The sequence below is a fragment of the Ambystoma mexicanum genome, chromosome 6q (assembly GCF_040938575.1).
Source record: "Ambystoma mexicanum isolate Mex_15411 chromosome 6q, UKY_AmexF1_1, whole genome shotgun sequence".
Lineage (NCBI taxonomy): Eukaryota > Metazoa > Chordata > Amphibia > Caudata > Ambystomatidae > Ambystoma > Ambystoma mexicanum.
Genome location: NC_090937.1, coordinates 270,699,518 through 270,725,388, shown reverse-complemented (window position 1 = coordinate 270,725,388; position 25,871 = coordinate 270,699,518). Strand labels below are relative to the sequence as shown.

The 25,871-nt window shown below is 48.5% G+C and overlaps 1 protein-coding gene across 2 annotated transcripts in view; it reads right to left on the bottom strand.

Moving 5' to 3' along the window:
* The window catches only part of HERC3 (HECT and RLD domain containing E3 ubiquitin protein ligase 3), a 1,960,519-nt gene that overhangs the window by 1,253,304 nt on the left and 681,344 nt on the right, over nt 1-25,871 (bottom strand). The window contains exon 6 of one of the 2 annotated variants that reach the window (XM_069630741.1): nt 22,409-22,500. In XM_069630741.1, the coding sequence (XP_069486842.1) occupies nt 22,409-22,500 (92 nt within the window). Of the gene's footprint in view, nt 1-22,397; nt 22,501-25,871 lie in introns of both variants that reach the window. The other variant, XM_069630742.1, reaches the window with a different exon arrangement.

Sequence of the window (25,871 nt, the reverse complement as noted above, 5' to 3'; positions counted from 1 at the left end):
TTACCTCTGACTTTGTACTTTACCTTTCTTCCAGGAAAGGGTTAATTTACTTTGCATTGGAGGGTTAGAAAGTACTTACTGGCATCAGAATATGTGTGTACTTATTGTTTTATTCTTAAACCCTTTTCTTTCACACCAACTCAGTATTGCTCTAAATGTATCAGTGGTATGTTAATGTCCACAGTGTCATACATTGATTCTACTTTTTCCCTACACCCTGACTCACCTCAGGGTGTAGGGATATTCTGTGTGCCATCCCAAATGGGTACTTGCTGATTTAGAGAAACTAAGAGTGTGTACTTTGGAGTGTATTTGTGTGTTACTGTTATATTGCTCTCTTCTGAAGAAGGCTTATTCAACTGACTGTTAAATAAATTAATAATTGTTTAATCAAGAAGCCTTGAGTGTAAGAGTTTATTTGAATACTTGTCACTGTAGGCCTCTGTGTAAAAGCAATACTGCTCACATTGCCCACTTTTGAAATAAGCCTGGCTGCTCAGCCACACTACCAACCTATGTAGTACAGACTTATACCAAAGGATGGGTTCCTATTGCCAGGAGGTCAAGGTTGCTGTAGTCTCCCAAAGGGTACTGCACACAATCGTGCCTAACAGAGCTGGATTAAGGACATCACTGAGGAGCAGCTTGCAGTAGAACCACTGCAGCCATTATTGGGAATCCCGACAGAGAAATATCGTTATCCTAGAATGTGGGAGGCAATGTTCTGAGCAGGGAGAATAGCCATTGCACAGAAGTGGAAAGTCCAAGCGTACCAGATAAAACAGACTGGATAAATACACTTTGGGACATTTACATAATGGAAAAACTGACGGCCTTGTTTAACCATTATATGGGAACCTTCCATGAAGAGTGGGGAGTTTTTGTAGCAAAGTGGGGGGATGCAAGACCTTTATAATGGGGGGGGGATACAGGATACACTACGCCGCATGATCTGAACACGTTGTTAATAGTTTTGCTGCTACTTCTCTGATTATTTGCTGCCTGGAGAATGTTACTATTAATGGTGTACCTTTTTTCTTTAACAAAGTTTTTGCATTTATTGAATCAGGTTATGTCACCTATGTCACTTACAATCTGTGGAACCTCTACTTGCAGTCAGCTGCCAACAAATTGGCCCGATATCTGTTATATGAGGTATGCATTAGCTGCAATTAGGTAGTTTCCTCAACTACCTTCACCCCTGCAACATGAGAGAATCAGGGTGGGAGTTGTTTGCTGAAGTTATGATTTATCGGATACTCGAGATAGGCATCAAGCTGCATTGTGATAACATACTAAGGGTATAGGAAATAAAGTGGCAAATTAAATGCCAGATCGGTTATGGAAAACTTAACTTTAATTTAATGTAACATTGTAGCCCCCTCTCTTGTCTAGTTGATCCTTGTGGCAAAGTTGGAATTCGAGGCGACTGGGGAAGCATAGCCAGCCACTTTGGGCCACCGCCCGCCGGTTTCGGAATCTAGGTTTATGGACATATCGAATCTCCACCCAAGATGGTGGATGAAAATGTTTCAGTTCACCTTTTCCAGAGTCTCCAATAATTCCCGGAGTTTCATTGCTGCCAGATATTTCACAACACAAGTTCTCATCCCCCTGATGGTGGATGTGTCTGAGTTTTTCCTTGGTTCTTCACACTGCTTCCTGTGTACTTTCCCCATTCCTTCGGTTCCCCCAATATTCCATCCTGTCCAGCTCTAAGCGCCCCGATCTGCCTTGAAAACCCTTCCCTTTCCAGCGTCGTTTCAGTTCTAATCGTCCTTCCTGGCTGGTTCTGAAGCTTCTCCTTCCCGCGATGGCACTTCCTGGTCTCTTCCCTTAAAAGCTTCACAGGTGAATATTCTTGTACGGATTACTCTGTTATCAGATTTCTATCCAACAGCCAGGATCTCCATCAGAGAGTTCTTATTTTCTTTGGGATTTTAACCTCCCACTAAGCACCCTTTTTTGTGGTTGCTTGCCTATCCCATTGTATTTTCAGTCCAATTGAGGGTACAGTGAGGGCCAAAAGAGACTGGCCTTACCTGTAGTCTTCTCATCGGACTTTGAGAAGTCACGTAAAGTTGTTTCATTTGGAAACAGCAGAGACACTAACAGTATTTTTCATTTCAAGAAGTCATTTGTATAGCGCCTTTCACCATGGGTATGATCCCAATGCGCAATATAGCAAATCTATTGTAAATGGGAAACGTATTTGTTAAGACACTAGGCCTAAAATTGGCTGAAAGAGAAACCATCTTTGCTGATGCACTTTCAACATAAAAAACAAAACTGGGAAAAAAACTTGTTTATACGGTTATATTTTGCTATGTCAGCACAATTAGCCTTTAGAAACGCTTGTACCACCAAATGATGCTAAGCACACATTGATGAGTTTCCTCCTCTGCTAACATTACAAATACAAGCTTGAAACCTTAATTATAATCAGTTGTCTCAAAGCTGCAGGTTGATCTAAATCTGCCTGAGCTTTGAACTTGAAGTACATGGCGCTGTCTGGCACCTACAACACAGTGTATTGTGGTAATTATGGGCTATTTGCTGCTTAAAAAATTATTATACATTCCACTCACTTGTATTCAGACCTATGTGAACATAAGACTATACATGTTAATGGGCCCTAGTGCTAGTAGGCTCACTTTTGCTGTATATGGGTCTCTCTATTGGCGTCAGAGATTGTCTTGCACATCGCAATGAAAATAAAAGATCTCTGAAAAACTGACCTTATCATAAATCGATTTCAGCGTTTGACTTAGCCGGAAAGCCTTTTATGGCACACAGACTCATGTCTGGCTAGTAACAGGACAGCAAATATTGTGCCCCTATCCCATATCCCCTTCTGTAATGCCTCACTCGGTGCAGGGGCCATTCCTTATATTCTAAAGCAGATGATACAATAGTTTTTTTAATTTATTTTTATTTTCAATAAAACCAAACAAAATGACACACATTACAACTGTTTAGGACGTACATAATCAGCAACAAACCATCACATTATACAGTATAATTCTCTGTCCTCCCCCCTCCCACCCCACAAACTAGAGCCGGCACACTCACGTCATCTATGGGAGCATTATCCGGTATCGCAGTGCTTGTGCACTCATCAGAGTCCTCTGATTCGTTATTGTCTTGGTGAGGGTTTGCCATAGAGGTCACCAATTGCCGCCAGGCCAACAAGGGCCCTACTTCCTCCTCTCCCCCCCTAGTAACCGCTTCAAACCAAACTACGGATTCCGCCTCCGCCCATCTGAGGAGGTCCGTCCACCATAGCTCCACCTTGGGTCTGTGGGCCGCCTTCCAACCCATTGCGATCCTGCGCTTGGCCAGGATGTAGGCTAAGTCCTTCATTTTGCTTATGTGCTTTAAATCCCGTGGCCTGGGAAAAATCCCGAGCCTGCATGGCCAAGCTGATCCCACGTCCAGCTCCACTCCCCCACCAGCCAATTTAGTTTGAATCTCATCCCAAAATCTGTGCAACTCCGGGCAAGTCCAGAACATGTGTAGCAGCCCCGCTTCCACCACCCACACCTGGGACATTTCTGCGTAGCCGATCCCCCAAACCTTACAATTTTCCGGGGAGTCAAATAAGCCCCGTGAGTGACATACAATTGGAGTTGTTGGAGTCTCGCATTTCGGGATACCTTTTTATGGTACCTTTGGGCTCTCTCCCATTGCCCATCTGTCATGGGTCCTCCTTCTTCCCCCTCCCAGTCCTGCCTCAATTGAAGCAGCTCCTTCCCTACCTTTGCTCTTAGAAGCTCGTATATTCTAGATATCTCGTGCCCGCCCTCCGAAACATCATACATCGTTTCCAGGGCGGCATCAGGGTCATCCGCTAGCACTATCTCCGGCCATCTCTCCCTTACCCGTTTCATGAGCCTAGCGTAGGTTATATACTGGCCTCTATGCACCCCTGTCTCTTCTTGCAACCTCTGAAATTCCAATGCCTCCCCTTCCTGCCGTATGTCCCCAAGGGTGGCCAGGCCCACCGGTTCCCAATATCTATGGACCGCTTCGAACAGTGGTGAGTCGTTCCCGCATAGTGCCACCAGCGGGGCCTGCTGAGAGAACGGCTCTATGTCACCATCATTCTCCACATTCTGCGCCAAACCTCCCAGCCCAGCCTCAACAGCCGCCCTCTTCCCACCAGTTTGTTCTTTTGTAACCACACCACTTCATTCAAAAAGTATGGGGCCGAGTCTTCCCGCAGAAGCCTGGCTTCCGCCGAGTCTTCAGTCGATAGCCACCTGGCCACATACAACAGCTGCCCCGCCAGATAATAAAGCTCAAAATTTGGCAGGCCTATGCCCCCCTTGTCACATGGGTTCTGGAGTTTCCACAGGGCCACTCTGTTCCTGGAGTTACCCCATATGAAGCCCCTGCACACGCTTTGAAGTCTCACAAATAGGCTCCTGGGAATCAAAAACGGGACATTCACAAAGAAGTGCAGGAGTCTGGGCAGGACCACCATCTTAAGCAAGGCCACTCTCCCCATCATGGTCAGGGGCAATCTGGACCAAAACACCATGCTGTTCTTGACCCCCTCTATTGCTTTCTCTGTATTATGTTGGTGCTCCGCCTCGATCCTGTGGTAAATATTTACTCCCAAATACCTAAATGTCTCAGTCTGCCATGGTATCGGCAGGCTAGGCAGCCTCTGTAACGGGACATTCTTGTATCTACCCAAGGGGAACAGACTAGACTTCCTAGGGTTCACCGATATGCCCGAGAGGGTGGCATATCGGTCCATCACCTCTAGCACATACTGCAAGTTCTCCTCCGGATAGCGCAGATAAAGGAGCATGTCATCTGCGTACAGCGATACCATGTGTCTGCCACTTACTGTCCTAATCCCCACCTCCCCGTATTGTTGCCTCAGACATATTGCCAGCGGCTCTAATGCCAGAATGTATAGCATGGGCGACCAGGGGCATCCCTGTCTGGTCCCCCTGCTGAGTTGCCAGGTATCTGAGATTATGGATCCTGTTTTAACTCTCGCCACCGGGGTGCTGTATAACAACTGGACCCACCTGATATACTCAGGTCCCATTCTGTATCCCCTCAGGGCTGCTTTCAACCAGGGCCATCGCACCGAGTCAAAGGCTTTGACCGCGTCTAGCGACATGATGGCCAGCTCACCCGTATCTTCCTCAGTGTGGTCAATGATGTGGTGTAGCCTCCTATGGTTATCTGTGATGTTCCTGCCGGGGACATATCCCGTCTGGTCTGGGTGTATCAGCTTACCGATCACCCTCTTCAGCCTATTGGCCAGCACTGCCGTAAGTATTTTACGGTCCTGATTCAGCATGGACAAGGGTCTGTAAGACCCACACTCCGCGGCCGGCTTGCCTGGTTTTAGGAGTGGGATGATCATCGCCTCGCGAAGGGACAATAGCAGTTCCCCCTGCTCATAGGCCTCGTTGAACATAGCAAGCAGTGGCTGAAGCAGCTCCTGTTTGTATGTCTTGTAAAACTCACTAGGCAACCCGTCCGTCCCGGGTGCCTTACACGTGGGCAAATGTTGGATCACCACCTCCAGCTCTTCCGAGGTGATAGGGGCGTCCAGCTCTGCGCGTTCTAGGTCGTCCAGGGTGGGCAGCTCTATGTCCTCTAACGTGTCCAGTATGTCTTGGCTCCTATCCTCCCCTGCGTCCTCATATAAGTGTCTGTAAAACTTGAGGAACTCCTCGTTCACCCCCTCCTGGGTATTACAGATGCGACCTTCCTCATCCCTTATCTCGCTGATCACTGTGCGGGGGGTCTCACTCTTATACAGCCAGGCCAGCAATCTGCCCGGCTTATCGCCCCCTGCGTGTAGCCTCGCCGTATATTTCTTGTAATTTAATCTACATAACCTATCCCAGAGTCCACTGCAGGTTAACTGTAGGTCTTTTATCTTATCGTTATTCTTCCGGGTGGTATCCTCATGTCTCGTGAGGCCCTCCAGCTCCCTTTCCGTTTCCTGAAGTTACCTTTCAATGCCCCCCTGGAGCCCTTTAGATTTCGAAATGGCTACTCCACGCACCACCAGCTTGAACGCCTCCCATACTGTTCCAACCGAGCGCACACTGCCCATGTTTATATCAAAATATTCCTCGATGGCCTCCCTCAAGTCCTCCCGGAACCCCTCATCTTGTAATGCCTCAGTCCTAAGTCTCCATGTCGGGATCCGCGCTCTGGGGGGTTGGTGTCACCACTCTACCACAAAAGGCGAGTGGTCAGATAGTACCCGGGCCTTGTATTCCGCTCCCACCATTTCTCCCGCTATCTCGGCCGCTACGAATCTAGCCTCGTGTGCAGGTCATGTGGTGCTGCATAGTGCGAGTATTGCCTATCCATTGGATGCAACCTTCTCCACATGTCTTCTAGGTCCAGATCTTTTAACAATGTCCCCAGTGCTTTGGCCGCCGGCGCCGGCTTCCCCGCTTTGTCGACTGACTTATCCATTTTGGGATTCAGGGTGCAATTAAAGACCCCTACCCACACCACCGCACCCCCAACCAGGGGGCTAATTTTGCTGTAAAGGGACCTGAAATAAGCCGCTGTATCATGGTTGGGGGCGTACAAATTTATGATATGCACTTCCCTGTTCTCCAGGAGTCCTGTCACCGCCACCATTCTGCCCTCTGGGTCTACCGTTGAGCTAAGCACCTGGAGCAGCACGTGCGGTGCCACCCAAGTGATAACCCCTCTAGCGTACGCAGAATACGTGGCCCCCACAACATGTCCCCTCCATTTTCGCCTGACAACCTCCAACTTCTCCCTTGTGAGGTGAGTCTCCTGCAACAGGGCAACATCAATGTGCATTCTTTTTACATACAGCATCACTTTGTTACGTTTCAGATAGCTGTTAAGGCCCCGTACATTCCAGGTCACGATTCTGAGGTTACCCGATGCCATCTACTCGGTTTGTTCCCAACCCACCGCTCCCTTCAATGCTTCCCTTGATGGTTTGTTTTCCGGCTCTCCCCCCTCCCCCCCTCAACAGTTTCCCCCCTCCCTGTTCCCCAACTCCCATCCACTGCACACAACCCAGCCCCTCCCCCCACCCTGCCCTACCCCAACAAATGCCCAGCTCCATCCCTGGATCTCAGACCCACCCGCATCTGGTCCTGTCCCGTCGCAGAAGACTAGGACCCCGCGGGGCGTCACCGATCTAACAGTGATCTAACTAAGTATATTACTATTGGGTATAAGGGATGCCTCCCAGTCGTCTATTTTAGGATTGGTGCGTCCAACGGGTCCAGCCAGTTGGCACTACAACACACTCCCCACCAGCTTAATACAACTCTATAATCAAGTCCCAATGTCTTGGCCATGTCACCCTAGGTGCCACAGCCGTCTGCTACTTATCTCCTGCAGCTCCCATCTGGACATCCGGTTTTTGAGGTCGGCCCTGCATGTCCAGCCAGTCCATTGCCTCGGTCGGCGTCTCGAAAAAAAGGGATCTGTTCTTATAAAACACTTTCAGCTTGGCTGGGTAGAGCAACATGTAGCGAGGGCCTGCTTCCTCAGCCTCCTTTTCACCAATCCAAAGTTCATCCTGCTACGCTATACAAGCAGCTTATAGTCCGTGTAGGCCGTGATTTTTGCGGAACCCTTTTCGATCGTTCCTTCCCTCTGGAAAAATTCGAGGATCTTCTCCCGATCCCGATAGTTCAGGATCTTTGCGATCAGCGGCCGCGGGGGGCTCCAGGGGGCGGTCTCCTTGTCAAGGCCCTGTGCGCCCTTTCGACCGCGAACCCCTGGGTCAGCACACCGCCTGTTATCTCCTGTAAAAGCATGGATTCCATGTATTCTGTGGGGTTTGACCCTTCCATACCTTCCGGCAGCCCCACTATACGGATGTTATTGCGTCTGGCGCGCCCTTCTGCTTGCTCAGCTCCGTCCTCCAGATTGCCCACCCGTTGCACGAGGGCATGGAGCTCCTTTCCATGTGCGGCGCACGCCTCCGTGTTCGGGGCCATCTCCTTCACCAAGGCCCCAGTGCGCTCTGCAATCGTTCGCACGTCCTGTCTCAGCAGGTTCACCTCCTCCTGGACCGCTCCGATCTTGAGGTCCAGGCCCTCCTGCAGCTCTTTCATTTCCTGGCCCAGCTTAGTCTCCCAGGCCACCTTTAAGTCTGCGATCGCTGCCAGCACCTCCTGGATCGTGCCCGGTGTTTCCGCCGTTGCCGTGGGGGTCTCCTTGCTCTTGCCCCCCTCCGCTTCTGGGGGTGACCTGGCGTAGGACTCCATCGTGGACTGTCGGATCCTGGCTCTAACCACTTTAGAGGACATCCTGCTATGTTAACAGGGCGAGGGCCTGCCGTGCCTCCCTCCGCACAAAGGTCCGCGTGGTCACGGACCACTCTCAGCAGGCCAAACATGTACTTGTATGTACTTGTCTCTTCTCTCGCGCCCGGAGTGGGCCGTCTCCTCCCCTGTGCTCGTACCCTCTTGGTGTCGTGGCCCGGTCTCTGCCGTGTTCCTACTGTGGCCAGTGCTCGAGGGCGCTCACCTATTCGCCGCACTCCCTTTGTTCCCCCTCTTCCACGATCACAAGGCCATCCGGCCCACAATGCCCAGGCCCAGAGGGGCCGCTTTAAGTGCCGGGGATCAGCAGTTGTTTCGCGTCGGCCTCAACCACTGGCCTGCGCGGATGTTTCGCTGTGGAAAACTGCAGCCACCACCGCCCGCTCGTTTGCGTCGGCCCCAGGATCCGCGGCCACCTAATTGATACGCTGCCACAATGAATCCTCCTGGGTTCCGCCGGCGTTCAATCCGATTACGCCGCGGGCCCAGCGTTGGTTACCAATGTGAAGCAACAGCGTATTTCGGTCAAGTGCCGCGGTCTGCTTCTAATCGCTGGTCTTGGAGATCGATGCAGGGGCTTTACAGGACCTACATCTTGTGACCCCTGTTGTCCTCTTTGTCGCTGCCGCCATCTTGTTCCACTCGCCGATCCGGGGCCCGCGGCTCGCAGATGAGTATAACTCAGTGTCCTCACCCTCCACTCACATCAAAGTTTCAGCGAATATAGCCATCATCTTCACATGCATGGGCATTATTTTTCAGTGCTGGACGGTTCCCGTGCACGCACTTCTCCTCCAGGATCATTGTAGGATCAGCAGAGCTCCACGAGAGCACGTCCCTTAATATGGCCGTCCAAGCCACGCCCCGATGATACAATAGTTATTCCAAGTCTCAGAGATGGTTCAAAATGTATTAAATTCACAGAGGGCCTAGGGCCGTCCCTCTCTCCGTCGTCTAGAAAGCACTTTGACCCTAACCCAGGCGCCCTTAATATCAGGTTAGTGGATACTGATTGTTTCTCCCTCAGTATGCTAAAAGCCAAGTTATCTGTGATGACGACCTGCAGGCAAATCACCTTCTCCATTTAAGGAATTGTGTCTTTCAGACACCCTACTTGAGTCAGTCTCCTTCTACAACTCACTTGTTTTCCTCTCCATCTTCTTACCTTTCACTACACTACCGCCTACAATTCAACCACCTTTAATCTCCTCTTCTGCTCTTCTATCCCTCTCATGTCTCTCATCTCCTTCTATGCCTCGCCTCAACCCTTTGATGTTCACTCTTTCCTCCTTCTCACTAACACTCCCTCCTCCACACTCCAAAAGCTGTTTTGCAGTTGTCCTTTTAGTCCAAAGGTACCTGCAGTTACCCATCACAAAGTCAAGGGTGGAAATGAAACTTGATGGGACTAGCCTCTCCATTACCTCTTTTATTCCTGCCATTGGATAAGTGTGTTTGTATCTTACAGAGCACTCCTTGCACGCATCCAGGCTTTGGGGATAATACATTGGCATAGCATTCAACCCATTGGGCTAACTTGTTGATCAGTTGGATAGCCCGATCTGCATGGTTACCCATGTAATTCAATTGGCAACGGTGTATCCCTTGTGTTGTTGGCATATAACAGTAGCAGCTGCAGGTTGCTGCTATCTTCTTTCCAGCATTTGAGCTTGTTTATATGATACAGCTGGGATTGTTTCCTCCGGTTGGCTTGCAAGACCTTGTAGACTAGAGGGGAAACCACTTCTGTGATGACATAGGGTCTGAGCCACCTTGCCAGTAATTTGTTCTACACTGTAGGTGGTAAGACCGTTATCTGGTCTCCCACTTAAAAAAAGATAGCCTGGCTTCCTTGTATGCCTTTTCCCGTCTTCTCTGTGCTTATCGCAGATGGTTTCTATAACAAATCCAGGGAATGCGTCCCTTCTCCTCAAGGTGGAGCCTCCACCTTTGGAACTAGGGAGGTGAGCCTGCTATGCTTAATGCCCCCCGTGGCAAGGAATCCACAGACTGGGTTTTATTCATCCTTCCTTACCTAAGAAATCCCATTTATTTCATGGTTATAAAACAAAGCAGATTAGAAGACACAGAGAGCCAAGGAGGAACCCGAGCCACTGCTCCGCGTCCAGACTGGAGAACGCCTCCCCGGAAGAAAACTGCAACACAAACCACATTAGCCGTGGTGAGAGAAAAAGAACCCCAAGCCGGGGTTAAGAAAGAAAGAGCCCCCAGCCAGGTTGAGAGGGGAAAGATCCATGCCGGGCTGAGCTCTAAGCCCGGGTGAGAGTTGGTTCCAAGCCAGGCAGAAAGAGTAAGTACCCCAAGCAGGGGGAGAAAATGAACCCAAGAGCGGGTGAGAGACATTACCACAAAGTAAGAAATAAGAGGTTTTATACCCTGAGTGGGGTTTAGAGCCACAATAGTCTGTGGTGGAGTGCTGGAGAGCAAACACGAGAGGTGGAAAGAATATACTTCTTACTTGGGAACTGCACAACCCTGCATGTGGCTTGGGAGAAAACGGAGTAAAGAATTTTTTCATATGGAACTTTGAACTGAATAAACTTCAAAGACAAGAGACATTTTTGCGTGAGTCAGAAATCAACCAAGAGTTTATAAGACTGAGACTAAGTGTCTTTGCAGTCAGGTTCTGAAAGAGTTACGTTATTTGTTTTTGTTAGCAGTAGGGACAGACTTCGAGTAGACTAGGGTTGTGACAGGACTGATTTTCATTATAAATACATACTGCCAGGACCTCACTACCATCCTTTCCAACAACCTAAAGAATACCTCCCAGAGCCTCATTTTAGGAGATATTAACCTAGGCCTTAAAGCAGAACCCCAGGCTACCCTCATTGACAATACCCTGTCAGAATTAGGCTTTACCCAAAGAGTGTCTACCCCTACCCACAACAAAGGGAGAACCCTGGACTGGATTGCAGACTATAATTGTGTGGCTTCCATCACCGCCACTTCTCCTCAACCGTGGTCTGACCACCATCTCCTTACCTCCGCCCTCGAGGCCACAAGCCCCACCTCCAATAACCCAATAGCTACAGCCATCCCAACGAGAAACAAGAAAAACATCACAGCGGAAAAACGTATCCCTCTCATTCTCCCGACCCTGAACCAACTCTCAGCAACTTCCAATCCTCACCATCTCATAGAGGGTTACAACAAAATCATGCGCTCTGCTCTAGATTCCATTGTACCGCTAAAACAAAGAAAAAGCAAACCAAAAACACACCTAAACACTTGGTTCTCCCCTCACTTAAAAGCTCTTAGATTAGAGAAGCGTAAAAAGGAACAAGCTTGGAGACAATCACCCACAGACCACAACAAGTTGACCCACAATAAAATAGCTGCCACATATAAAAAAGAAATCATAATCGCTAAACAAGAATCTTACAACCTGAGAATATCACAAGCCAACTCTAGCACTAAAGAATTGTTTACTATCAAAGAACTGGAACCACCGGTTCCGGTCCGGGACACATGTGTGAAAGATAAACAATGGTGCACCAGTATCCAAAGCACCCTCTCCAACAAAGTCGCAGGCCTACATATCAAAATTAACACCAGGAAAGAGTCCCTAACCAACTCAACTAACTCTACTAACACTCCACCCCCGCCCTACACCCCATAACCTTACATCCAACCCACTCTCCCAGTTCAGCTTCTCCAAAGTCTCCACGTTAGAAGTGGAAAAAATGATCCTCAGCCTCAAACCTTCAAACTGCCAGGGTGACCCCTGCCCCTCACAAATTATTAAAGATGCGGCAAGAGACCTGTCACCATTCATCACCAAACTCATTAACTCATCCTTCTCTTCAGGCATCATCCCTAACAATCTTAAAGAGTCTTGGGTTCTCCCTTTAATCTAAAAACCCTCCCTGAACCCATCTATACCCACAAACTACAGACCCATCACCACCGTCCCCTTCCTGCTAAAAATATTAGACAAGACCGCCTTTCTACAAATACAACAATACCTAGAATTAAACCATCTCCTGGGAATCCGGCAATCGGGCTTTAGACCCAGACATGGGACAGAGGCCGCTCTCATCTATCTCAAAGCTCAAATTGACACCCTTAGAGATAACAGGAAAACTGCTCTACTACTTCAACTTGACCTCTCTGCAGCATTTGATTTAGTAGATCACAAAATTCTCTGTAACCAACTAGACTCGGCAGCCCATTTCTCACAAGAAGCCGTCGGTTGGATCGAGACTTTCCTGAACAACAGGTCTATGCGTGTCTTCTCTACTTCAGAATCTGCTGACCATAACCTCATCACTTGCGGTGTTTCCCAGGGATCATGCGTCTCTCCCACATTGTACAACGTGTTCACGAAGCCCCTGTTTGATGATCTTGATGGTCTGGGTATCACCTACACTAATTACGCCGATGATACCCAGATACTCATCCCGCTGACGGAGGATTACAAGGATTTGGCCTTGGTGAACAGGGTGTACCTCATCATTCAGGCCTGGATGGCCTCCCACAGTCTATGCCTGAATGATGACAAAGACCGAGCTCATTATCCTCGGCTCCACCCCTAACCTAAAAAAACTGGATCACAACTACACTAGCTTCATCATAGATGGCAACTCTATCAAGGTAGCCAAGGAAGTTAAAACTCTAGGAATCTATCTAGACTCCACCCTATCCTTCCACAAACAGGTTAGCTCCATAGCCCCTTCCAAAGCCCACACATGTAAACTAATAAGAGCAGCCAAACCTTTCCTTTCCACCCAGAGCTGTACCACTTTAGCCAGAGCCCTAATCCTATCAAAACTGGACTATTGTAACGCCCTATACGTAGGAGCCAACAAATAAACAAAATCCAGACTCTGCAAAATACTGCTTTCAGAGCAGCGCTGAGCATCCCCAAGAGAGAACACATTTCTAAATTTGTAACATTAGGAGAGCCCATAATTGGCTTACCACCACCGACAAAATCCTGCTCAAAGTAGCTTCCTTAACTCATAAATGCCTTAACAATGCAGCCCCCCGATACCTAGTCGACAGAATAAAAAGATACACCCCCAACCGGCCTACCAGAACCGCCAATGTCAACTTGCTCGCAGTCCCCAGGTTCAAACGAACCAAAACCGGTGGCAACAGCTTCCAGGTGAAAGCAGCCCAACACTGGAACTCCCTGCCACTCACCTTAAGGACACCTTGAACCTACCCCCACTTTAGGCGCAACTACATTCAGTGGATAAAGGACAACGGCCAATAACTCACCTTGCCTACACTATGTACATTTGTAAATATGTATATTTGTAAACTGTTTATCACTGTATCTGTTGCTACAATTGCAATTGCCTTAACCCATGTACACACTGTAATTACTGTACAGCACTGTAACCAAGCTGAGAATATCCTTGTTGCTCCTGCACCCTTATACCCTCGGGTCTGGCGCACAATATAAATGAATAAACATAAACATAAACAAACAAACCTTTATTGTTTTCTTTTGCAGATTAGGGCTAAGACATCTTTAGGCTTCGGGAACGGTAGATTTGATTTCCTTTGATAATAAAAGGTTTTACGAAACATGACTTTGTGTCTGCCTCCTGAGTCTGTTTTACCACAATTCTCAGCAGTTGGCGCACCTTCTCCATATATTCTCATGTGTCTCTTACCATGTCATGGTCACTGGTCTGTCGGCTGTCAGGTCCCTCCCATTCTTCACACAATGTCCACTACATCCCGTGGGATTCTGCTGCACATCAACTCGACTGGTGAGAACCAGGTGGATGACTGCTACATTTTCCAGACACATAGTCCACGGCACTAGGGTTTCCCAATTCCCCACATTTTCAGTGACCAGTTTTGTAAAGATGCTTTTCAACATTTGATTAAACCGCTCCACTAGGCAGTCAGTCTGGGGTTGGTAATTGGTGGTCCAAAGGGTGTATACATTTATACATTCATCAGTGCCTTCATGTCTCCCATTAGTTACGACATAACACCATTTCCCTAGCTCTGTAAGGACCTACAAAACTCACTTGAGTAAAGAAAGGAATGCAGACAGTCAGCTTTGGTGCTGTTGCTTCTCAACGGGAATGCTTCAGGATATCGGGTTGTGTAGTTGGCGATTACCAGATTTCAATAGTTCCCGTGGGCCAACTATGTAAATGCTGATCCTGAAGAAGGGGCCCTCTATAATTTGTAACAGCTGCAGTGGTGCTCGGGTACATTATCAGGAGAGGTACTCTGGAAGATCGGACAGCAGGCACAAAATGGATACATTTCATCATATGCCACTGTACAGTATAACCTGCTGAGGAAGGTCTTCTGGGTCTTAATCATCTTAATATCCCTCCCCCCCCGGTCAGATTTGAGTGTGCTAGTTCCAATACAGCCTTCAAGAAATGGTTCAGCACCAGTAGTTGATGATGGGTGGTGCGGTCGCCTCTCGAGTTAACGCTGACTCGGTACAAGAATAACCTTTAATCTACAAATTTGGTGTGTTGAGGGTTCAGCTTTCCTCTTGGGATACCGTGGTTTTATGAGCCGGCCTTAGAAGGAGATGCATTCTGACATGGGGACTGCAATCGAAGACAAAAAATTGTCAAAATACTGTGGGCTGACCAAGAAAGTATCTATTAATTCCAGTCTCCGGCTCATTCAGTTAAAGGTACTGAATAAACTCCACTATACGCCAGCCAAAATCGCTAAATTCACAGAAGACTGCCTTAGTAACTGCCAGAAATGTGGAAATCCGTTGGCCGACTGATTCCATATGTACTGGAGCTGTTACTGGGTTTTGGAGGGAGGTAGCCCAGATAATCACCAAGAAGAGAGCCCTTATCCAAGCCCGCATCACTGCGGCATCTAACAATTCGGCTGAACTCTTTAAAATCTGCAAGGAGCTGGCCAACCCTGCTGCAGTCTCTACTTCTCCTGTCCCCTCCCAGGCCCTCTGTATGGCACTGGCCTCTCACTTAATTTCAAAAACTCAGGACATCTTGTCCTCACTCTCCTCCCATCACCTCCGCCCCTCTATTCCCTGCCCATCCTCTGGCCCTTCTGCAGCCACCCCTCCTCTCTCCTTCTCTGCCTTTCCCCTTTTTTCTGCTGATGAGGTTTCGAGACAAGTCCGATCTATGAAACTCTCGTCAACACAGGTCCACCCCTGATCCTCCAAAACTATTAAGGACCACATCGACTCATTGGCTCCTGCCCTTGCTGACTTCTGCAATCACTCCTTCGCCTCTGGAGTCTTCCCATCCCCTCTCAAGCACTCCCTTGTGCACCCCCTTCTTAAGAAACCCTCTTCCGACCCATCCTGCCCAGCTAACTATCGCCCCATCACTATCACTCCTTTCCTGGGCAAGCTCCTGGAGAAACCTGCCATCTCCCAGCTTAATCTCCATGCTGAATCTGTCGGTAGCCTTCATGACCATCAGTCTGGCTTCAGAGCTGCCAGAAGTACGGAAACTGCTCTCCTGAACATCCGTGAAGACCTGCTCTCGAACCTTGACTCTAACATTCCATGTGTTCTCATTTTGCTTGATCTCTCTTCTGCCTTTGATACTGTCAACCATACCATCCTGCTTAACCGTCTCCGTGATAACCTGGGTATCACTGGTCAGGCTCTGGCTTGGCTGACCTCTTTCCTCTCAAATCGACCCTCCCAGGTCCAACTGGGGTCTTTCCTGCCTGACATCTTTTTCTCTACCTGTGGTGTCCCCCAGGGTTCTAACCTCTCTCCCTGGCTGTTGAACCAGTATCTGGCACTTCTCGCCCACCGCATCGCTGCTCTCTGCCCCAACTTTCAGTGCTACGCGGATGATACCCAGCTCATTTTCAGGCTACCCTCGGCCTCCTCTTCTCCTTCCCTCATCTCTGACTGTCTTTCTGCTATCCAGGAATGGTGTGCCGCCAACGACCTCTGCCTTAATGCCAGTAAGACCGAGATTCTACTCATCGGCACACCCACTCCCTCCTTCCCTGCAGCTCTCTGGCCGGCCTCTCTTGGCCCTCTTCCTGCTCCTACCTGCAAGGCAAAAAACCTCTGGGTCATCTTCGACTCCACACTCTCCTTCTCTCCTCACATCTCTGACGTTTCTAAGAAGTCACACTACCAGCTGCACCACCTCAGAGGTATCCTTCCTTTCCTCTCCTTCCCCCAGACGCTCACTGTCTCCAGAGCCCTGGTTCTCTCGAAGCTGGACTACTGTAACAGCCTCAATCTAAATCTGCCTGCCTCTACTCTCCACCCTCTGCAACTCATCCAGAACAGGACTGCGAGACTTGTCCTTGGCCTCAAGCCCAGGGACCGAATCTCTCCAGGACTGAAATCGCTTCACTGGCTCCCTGTGGCTGTGAGGATTAAGTTCAAAACCCTCTGCATTGTCCACAAGGCCTTCTGGGGCCTGGGGCCAAATTACCTTCAACTCTCCCTTCCTAAATATCTTCCTTCTCGAGCACTTCGCTCTTCCGCCTCCAACTCCCTCAGGGTCAGCCGCTTCTCCAAGCAACGAGTTGGGGGGAGATCTCTCTCCGCAGCAGGGGCCTCCCTCTGGAACAGCCTTCCTGCCTCCCTGAAACTTGAGGAGAACCATCTTCGGTTCCGGAAGCACCTCAAAACCTTCCTCTTTGTTTCTGCTTTCTCTCTCCCTCTCCCCTGCTAAATCACTGAACTGAATCTGCAACTGGGCCACTCACCAATCTCGGTCCTTGGCCCAGCCACTCTCCCCTGCACTGCCTTCCTGGCAACCCCTGCACTGCGGGACTGTCTCTGTATCCCTACAGCCCCCCTTCCCAGCACTTGTCTGCACTTATCTTGCACTTGCCACCAGCTGGCCCTTATTATTTATCTTGTTCATTACTAACCCTGTACTGCACTTTCCCCTCTCCCTTTCCCCCTTGCACTTTTCCCGTTCCCCCTACCCACGCACTTGTGCGATCTGAATGACACCTGGCCTAGTTGGATCGTTGTCTGTCTCCCCTTGTTCCCCTCTCCCTGCCTCGTCGCGCCTTGAAACACTTGTGTATAGGCGCGTTACAAATGCCATATCATATCGTATCATATCATATCAATAGAGGAGATATCACAAGTTCCAGCTGACCCCACTCTCCAGAGATTTATTTGGGGGCATAGGCAAAAGAGCAGAAGTAACCAGAAGACTGTTTACTGTAGCATGTGTGGTGGCCAAGAAGTGTATACTTCAAAACTGGAAGGCGCCACACGTGAACCACTATCTCAAAGAACTTGCATCCGTAAATGAATTTGAGGAACAATACGTGATGACATTACCAAGGACAAGCAGACCCAAAGATATATGGGGCACGTTCAGGGTATTTCTATGCGAAATGGTGTCAGACAAAGAAAGCACCACAAGGACCTGATGGGCATCGACTATGTATACTGTATGATAAAATGTGTGCCTAAGTTACTCATCCCAACAATGTTCAGATGTAATGTAAGTGTTGCTGCAATGACGTGTACCACAACCAATAAATAAAGTTTTTTAAAAAAGAAGGAGATGCATTCTGTGTTCCTCTGCAAATTTGACACAGAACTGGTCTCCTTTGAGCACCTCTGTCATTTTGCCAAACCCTGCCTGAGCTCTTTCAGTGGGTTCCAGCATCTTCACCTCCTCGATCTCTGGGACCAGGATTTTCTCCCATATGAGTCGTGCACGCATACAGGCTTTGGGGATAAGACATTGGCATAGCATTAAACCCATTGGGCTAACTCTTGTTGTTCAGTTGTGGATAGCCCGATCTGCATGGTTACCCATGTAATTCAACCAAGGCCTCACAATATAGAGGCGTTACAGAGGTTCAACAGGATTACATTACCTCTGCTCTGTAATATCAGTGAATATCAGTCAATAACCCCTGCTCCGACCTCAAGGGAATAACTTGCGGGCTAAGCTGAATTTTTGGGCGACTCTTCCATAGGTTCCCTCCAGAAATCTCCATCCGTAAACCAGTACAAACCATGGCTTGACCTCTGAGAGGGATGGTACTTCTTCCCTGTATACACACCCTGATGCTTCCATCTTTACTCCAGGTATTTGGGCCACATTCCTCAGTCTCACAACCCATAGCATTCTGGTAGCAGTGGGTGACCTCTGTATCGGGGTATGTAGGATCCCACAATGACGCCATGTATCACAGAAGGCTTAAAGAACACTTTTTGTTCTAGAGATGGTTCAAGGGCTATTATTGTATTTCCGTGCAAGGTGCTAGGGTGGTCCCTGTCGCTCTTGTCATCCCCAACCCAGGTGTCCTTATTCCCCATGTTATGTGAAGGCATCATAAAGTAAGGCACAGACAACAGATTAAATTCTCTAAAAATGTGTTTATTTTTCTTATATGTCAGGATGGAGTAAGGTCTAACTTGCCCTATGCTAAGGTGAGATTTACGTACCTAAAGAAAGTAAGAATAGTTTGTGTCAGTAAGTTCAACTCAAAGGTCTGTGTGTCCAAAACCTGTGCTTGCCCTCGCAACTAAAGATATACAATGTGTAGGTATGTCAGCAACCAAAAGAAACAGTGTTAAAATAAAGTTCTGAGCTTCTTCCAGCTTATTTTCCAGCTTCCCCTTCCCCAAATTCACCACAGTTCACTTACTTTCTAGCTTCCCTTCCCCAAGATGTCGGCTCTTCCAGTTTCAAAAGTACAATCAGTTCAAATCTAGTTTAGAATGGTTTCAAAAGGCCTCGGGGTTCTCTTCCCCAAGGATTCACCATAGTTCACGAAGTTTCAGGTTTCCTTTCCCCAAGAAGTTAGCTCTCTCAGCTTTCAAAATATAACCAGTTCAAATCTCTTAGCTTTCAACAAACAGTTGCAGTTCAACTTAACCATTCAGGCTTTTCAATAATTCCCAGAGATTGCTTTCTCTCTCATTCACTTCAGCAACTGTTGTAAAGTATAGCTTCTTTATCTTTACTTTCCTTGGCTCTTTTCAAGCATGGGTCACTTGGTCTAGGCGCAGTTGTAAGACCATAGGGTCCACCCATTACAGGTTATGGAACCGATAACCCTTAGCACTTTTGTTATGTTTGTTATGTTTCCCCGCTCTTTGGGCTTTCTTGCCAAGTTTTAGTTCAGTTTTCAATATTCACTTTTTGCACTCTTAAACGTATCAATAATGCTTTACAACTTGTTCGGCATTCATCAACCCTCAATTTGGTTCCCAAAACCAACGGTCATATGTTTCAGTTCATTCGACATTAGCATATGCATGCTCGCAGACCCTGGATCGCCCCGGTCTGAGTGTCCCCTTCGAAACACTCACCAGTATGCAGCCGCTCCTCCGGGTGTCTTCCTTCTCCTCTCTGGCTTTCTTTTGCTCCCCTTGCTTTTCTCGGGAGCCCGCCAGGCAGCGCTTGCCATCTTTGAACTTTGCTGCTTCTTGCACCTAGTCCCCCTCTTCCTCCGCAGAAGCTACCGGCGGCCTAGAGGGCTTGGTAGACTTCAGTGTCCCACAGCTCTGGCTGTGACGCAAGGGGTACTGCAGGTGTCTCAACCCTCTCACGGCCCACTCGGGCCCCGGCGTCTCCTTTACTCTTCCGCTGCACACAGCGTCCTTCCCGCCATCCCCTCTCCAGCCTGCGCCACGTCTGCCAGCCCTTGCCCTGTCCTCCAGGCAAGTTTCTCTCTTCTCCGTGGCAGGCTCTTCTTTTATGCACCTGCGGCCTGTTAAATGGTTGCAGGTGTTAGTCCTTGTCTTCAGTTGCCTGACCATAGTTAAGCTTATTAGCAGGACATGACTTGTTATTGAAATGGTATTCCTTCACTCCTCTTCACTTCATCGTCTCAGTACCAAAGTGGTGTGAATGAAGGGAAGTATGCTAGTCTCCCTATTTCTTCCTTGTTTTGGCACTGATCTGATGTTTCTCTGAGATAATCGGAGGCGGCTGATGTGTGTTTAACCTGTTTAAATAAGGATGTGTCTTCCCATTTAATCTCTTCCAAGTCCCAGTAGCATAAAGGCATTTCCGAGGGTCATTTTGAAAGGCAGAACAGGGGAAGGGTTGGCAGTAACCTATTAAGGTTGCTGGGACTGAAGGTTCATTGTGAAAAGGGAATGGGGAACACCATGTCTCACCAAAGGACACCTTCTCCCCACTCGCCAAATATCCTCCACCCAGGTGATCTTCCCTCGCATATCCACCACAGGGTTGGGATCCAAAAGCCATGGCCTTTCCCTGGCCACCTGAGCAGAGGACGTCAGGGAAAAAGAAGTGAAGACGCTCTCAGGTTCCTCACAGTTAGTATATACAGAAGGGTTATCCATACTGTCTAGGTTCTATCTTGTGCTGTTCGGTAAACCTCATGGTAAAGTGTCTTATCTGTCTAATCTGCCTCAAGGAATTCCTAGGTGGCCCCTGCACTATCCAGAGGTAAGTTGACCAGATGCGCCTGACAATCTACCTGGTGTGGTATCCTTCATATTATGCTTAGACACTCCTCTCACTCTGTCTGTTGTTATCATCTCACTATTTTCCTACTCCCCAACTCCTACTTCCTTTACTTCTTGTACTCAGTTTCCTTCTCCTTTGTCCCTCTGTGTCTCTCACTCAGTTTATGCTCTGCCTCCACCCTTCACTGTCATTACTCTCCCCTCCACACTACTCCCTCTTCCACAATACTACTCCCTCCACCACACTACTACACACTCCTACAAACTACTACTACTACTCCACCCCACCCCACCCCACATCATTCTCACAACGTCTTACACTCACATTCACTCCTTTTGCTCTTTCTCCTAACCATACACGCTATACTTTCACTCACACACACACACACACACACACACACACACACACACACACACACAATGCAACACCACTTGCATTCACTTACAAACACCCAACTTCCTCCAAAAAAACGCACCCACACTCTGCTTGTTGATCCTTCCTCCTGCCGGTCTCTTGATCTGCCAACTCCCCCCTCCCCTCCTCCTCTTCCTCCTCCTCCTTCTCCTCCTCCTCCTCCTCTGACCTCACCCGAACAACCCACAACTTCCAGTTCCCTGGGGTCTCTTGAATCCCTCCCTATGCGCTGGTTGGTTGTTTGGCTCAGGCCCATTTGGTCCAGTCTTCCTCACCCGCAAGGTGATCCATACAAAGAAGAAAATATTGTGTAGTTAGCCTCTATTCCCTGCACAGAGCCACTATGGATTCATGATTGCGACCCTGAATGCGCAATGCCCAAGTTTGTGTAAGGGAGCCTTGGTCTGGGCTTCCCCAAGGAAAGTACTGTCTGGGTGATGGTCTGCTGCCCTGGTTTTAGTTCCTGGTAGTCTAAAGAGTCTGCTTGGCATCGTTGGAACCAGTACCAATGCTGGGGAGTGGTGTTGCGGCCTCTGACAGCCACATAAGCTCTGTAATCTTCTCTCTGCCACCTCTCTCACATTGCTGTTTCTCGGCTTCCGGAGCCGAGACTCTGGTAGCATGGGTCTTTCTCGCGAGCTATGTTGTGAACACGGTATCTAAGAAAAAGAGAAAGAGGCATGGGGTGATGCAAGTGGATGCTGCTCATATAAAGTCTACCAATTAAGGGCTCGGGGTAAGGAATTGGGCCCCCCCGCCTCTGGTGAAGTCAACAATGTGGGGATGATGGGCATATCAGATGATTTGCCAGGAGAAGGCTGCATCAATCATGGACCGTCAGGTGGACCATGTTGGAGTTTCTATTCAACTTTACTTTGGCTTACCGACTGATCATTATTTTCCTGGTAGTGTGTCAGCTTTTCGCACATCAAAAGACAGCACAGGGAATAACCTCAGACGGGACAAAGGAGGAACTGGGCAATGAAGGTCACATGTGTAATGTTTTGGACTGCAGTTCTTTTCCATTGTTTAAAGAGAAATGCAGTTTAGTTGTACGCTTTGCTGCTTCTACTTGAGTCAATAAAGTTAAAGCTTACAAATCACCCATGTGTCTTTAAACATTTAAATACAACCATGTACATTGATGGGGAATCTGCATTATTCCTTAATTTGCGGTTTCTTTGAAAACGCCTTTCATCATAGCATGTGGCACTGCAGCAGCTACCTAAAAGTATATGGAGAAAGTGCACATTAATAATGGTACAAAAAAATAACTGCTCACCCTGCCCTCACCTTCGTCAAAATGGCTGTATGTTCCTGCCCACAGCTGATATAGACAACCTTCTGTGTGCGCAAAGGCTTGACATGGCATGGAGACGCTCGATCTACAAAACAAAAGTACATAAACACATGTAAAATATGACAACTACTGCACAGGAGCGAGTCCTACTCTCTGTGTTGTAATTAAATGGCGCTGTTAAGAGGCCTAGAGGAAGAATGCGATGCAAAAAACAAGTTGGAGGTGTAAGGAACTCATGGTGGCAACAAGTAAGACAGACACAAATGATCACAGTTCAAGGGTGTAAATCTAAGATGGGAGCGTCGACCATCAAATTAAAAATAAGGCAGTCCTAGTGAAGTCGTGTCAAATACAAGGGCCTATACTACAAAAAAAAACTATTGCCAATCTTTACAACTAATACAAAAGAGTGTGGGATAGTTTTTCAAGAAAGAAGTGTTCTAGAGAGACCCTGTGCAGAGCTACTCGTAGAGAATCTAGTTCAGAAAGTGCTGGGGATCAAGGGCCTCTCAAAATTTTTCACAGTGGAAAGAGCGCATAGGGTGCCGGGCAGGCCCCCGCCACCGGGTGCCCCGTCGAGAGTGATGGTGGCTAAGATTATTAACTTTCGGGATCATGATGCCATTCTACAGAAGGCCCGCAAGATAGGCTTCTACGAAATTGGGAACACGAAACTATGCATCTTTCTGGATTTCACACTGGAAGTACAGTGGCAGAGGAGGACGTACGACACAGTGAGACGCCGGCTTTGGGAATTGAACTTGAAGTAGATGATGTTTTTCCCAGCCAAGTTGAAAGTGATATCAGGAGGGAAGTCATGGTTCTTTACTTCCCCGAAAGAGGTGTGGAATTGGTTAGACTCTTCGCCGCACAATGGGAATTCGCAGAGCCGAGAGGGATGGGAGAGAATATAACCCGAGGCAGAGAATTGAAACAAGAGAGGGCTGCTGGGCGATGTGAGGGAGACACTGTTAAGATGTAGTTACCTAGGGATAGATATGGGGAGCGGAGTAGGGGTGAAGTAGATTGAGCAAGTGGAGACAGGGGAAATGTGAAGCTCCCCCCCCCATATACCCGACGCCATTGGCTGCCACCCACAAGTGGTGAAGCAGAGGTAGGCAGTTTTAGTCAAGGGGTCTACATACTGGGAGAGGTGGGACGAAATCCCACGGGGCGACGTCCGGATGATACAGTTGGAATGGTGGGATGGAACCCGATCGGGAGACACCCATAGAAGGCACTTGGGGAGGGTGAGGGAGGAAGTTTGGATGGGGAGTTGGGGTTGTTGACACCAAGTTGGGGACGGGTGTTAGCGGGGATGGGGTTAAGGGACAGGGAGGCGATCGAGGGCCTGGAGTGAAAACAACAGGGGAAGGCACAGTATTGGAAATAGGATTATGGACAGGGATTGGCAACACAGGTGGGCTCTGGATCGAGGGGGAAGGACCCGAAGGGGATAGGAGGACGATCATGAGGATAGGTCTCTAGTCGTTAAGATGGGCAAGCTCGGAGGTATGAAAATCGGGACATGGAATTTCAGGGGGCTGGGAACAGGACAAAAGGAATGGAGGGTGGGGGAATTCCTGAAACGGCATGGGATACAAGTCTCCTGTATCAGGGTGACACATATGGGTAGGGAGGAGCTGGGGAAACGGGGGAAAATATGGGGTGGGCAGGTATACGGGACGTCCTATTCAACTCAATCAAGGGGGGTTGCTGTTACACATAGGCATCAGAGTTCTTCCTTTACCCCGCTGCGTACACCTTCTTTTCATTTGAGTCGGTGTGCCAGGACGTCGTTAGGGCAAAGGTTGCCATGGAGGTTGTTTACACTAACACGCATGTGTCAGGTGAAGCGTCACCTGCGTATGACTAACACACGTATGCGGAAGCCCCTCCCCCCTGCAGTTTAAATCCTGCATTTGGTCTTTGGCCGGTGCTGCTAATTGTGGCGTTATCCCACACACCTATTTAGTGCTTTTCCTGTCCTTGCTTCCCTCAGATTACTCTCCGGAGGTTTACTTTGTTTACACGGTTAACCGAACCCCGAGTATGTCCTCGGACTGCCATTTGCCACCCGCTTGCCTTGTTACGATCACCGGTTACCAGACGTGGAACGTGCCCAGACTGCCTTTTGCTTCCCGCTTGCTTAAATTGATCTCCTGTTGCCGAACGCGGAACGTTTCACGGATTGCCTCGTCTTCTGCTGCTTGTCCAGGACTCCAGTTGTTCCGCGCCACATTGTAATCCACATGTGTGCTGCCCGGCGACCCTGGATGATCCTCCCACAAGCGTGAGTGTTTCTGTTTATACTTGGGTGCGTTTGTGCTGTATTCCACTATGGGCATACAAAATAGGAAGCTGGGTTTCCTTCCTGCCTTGATAATACTGATACCAACACAGAGCTACACTTCCTCATATCAACTCATTGGAAAGTGCTACGGGGAACTCAAGCATCTAACTATCTCCTGAACCCTAACCACCTCTCATTGGACAAGTTTGTTGTTGTTCTTATCTGCTACTTGTGCATTCCGAACGCTCTGCTGCTGATTGCACCAACCCGTAACTAGTGCGTCCCTCGTGCCGCCCAGGTTACACTCCCTGTACTAATCTCCCTGTTTATTATTTTCTCCTTTCGTTGTTTTCTGTCTGGAACTAGAACTACCTCAGAGTCTGTCCTCTCCTCCGGTCAGTTGCTACAACACATATCCAACATTGGGGTATCATACTATCCCTTATTTCAAGCATTACAATGTGGGGTTCTCTTTTATAGGTTCTGACTACACCTTCTCAACACCATAGCTAATATTTAATCAGGTATTCCGTTTGTGGGGGTTTTGGCTTCTGATTGAAACACTAATTGTACCGTCATTAATAATTTCTGTGGTTTCTTGCAGCATTGGTTTGGCGGTGCGCGTTCCCTGCTCTTTTGTACGATCAACACGTCTGTCAGTCTTTACCTGAACAGCAGAGAGGTATTTCGTAAAGAAGAGTCCCTCTTCTTGAGGAAGCCGGAGTTCTTTGAATTCAGGGGAGCTGGTGTTCTGGAGACTGATTTGCTATTCTACTCCTTATACCACTCCTTTCATTCGAGGATGTCTAACCAATGCCCTGAGCGGTTTCCGGTGTGGTGAGTAACAGGTGCTAATCTGGGTGGCTAGAGGGATACCACTAAAGGCGGAAACAGTGCTGAAAGATGAGACGGGAAGAACGGTGGTGATAGTGGTCATATTGAAGGGTCGCTCATGGTGCTTGGTTAATTCATATGCGCCGAATATTGACGATAAGGAGTACTTCCCATAGGTCCTCCACATGACTGGGGCATACAGGGGGGAAATTATCATATGGGGTGGGGATTTTAATTGTCACTTAGATGAGCATCTGGACGGGACTGGGGGCAGGGGACCCAGTAAAAGTCACATGCCAGCGTCTCTCCACAAGGTGATGGAGGAACTT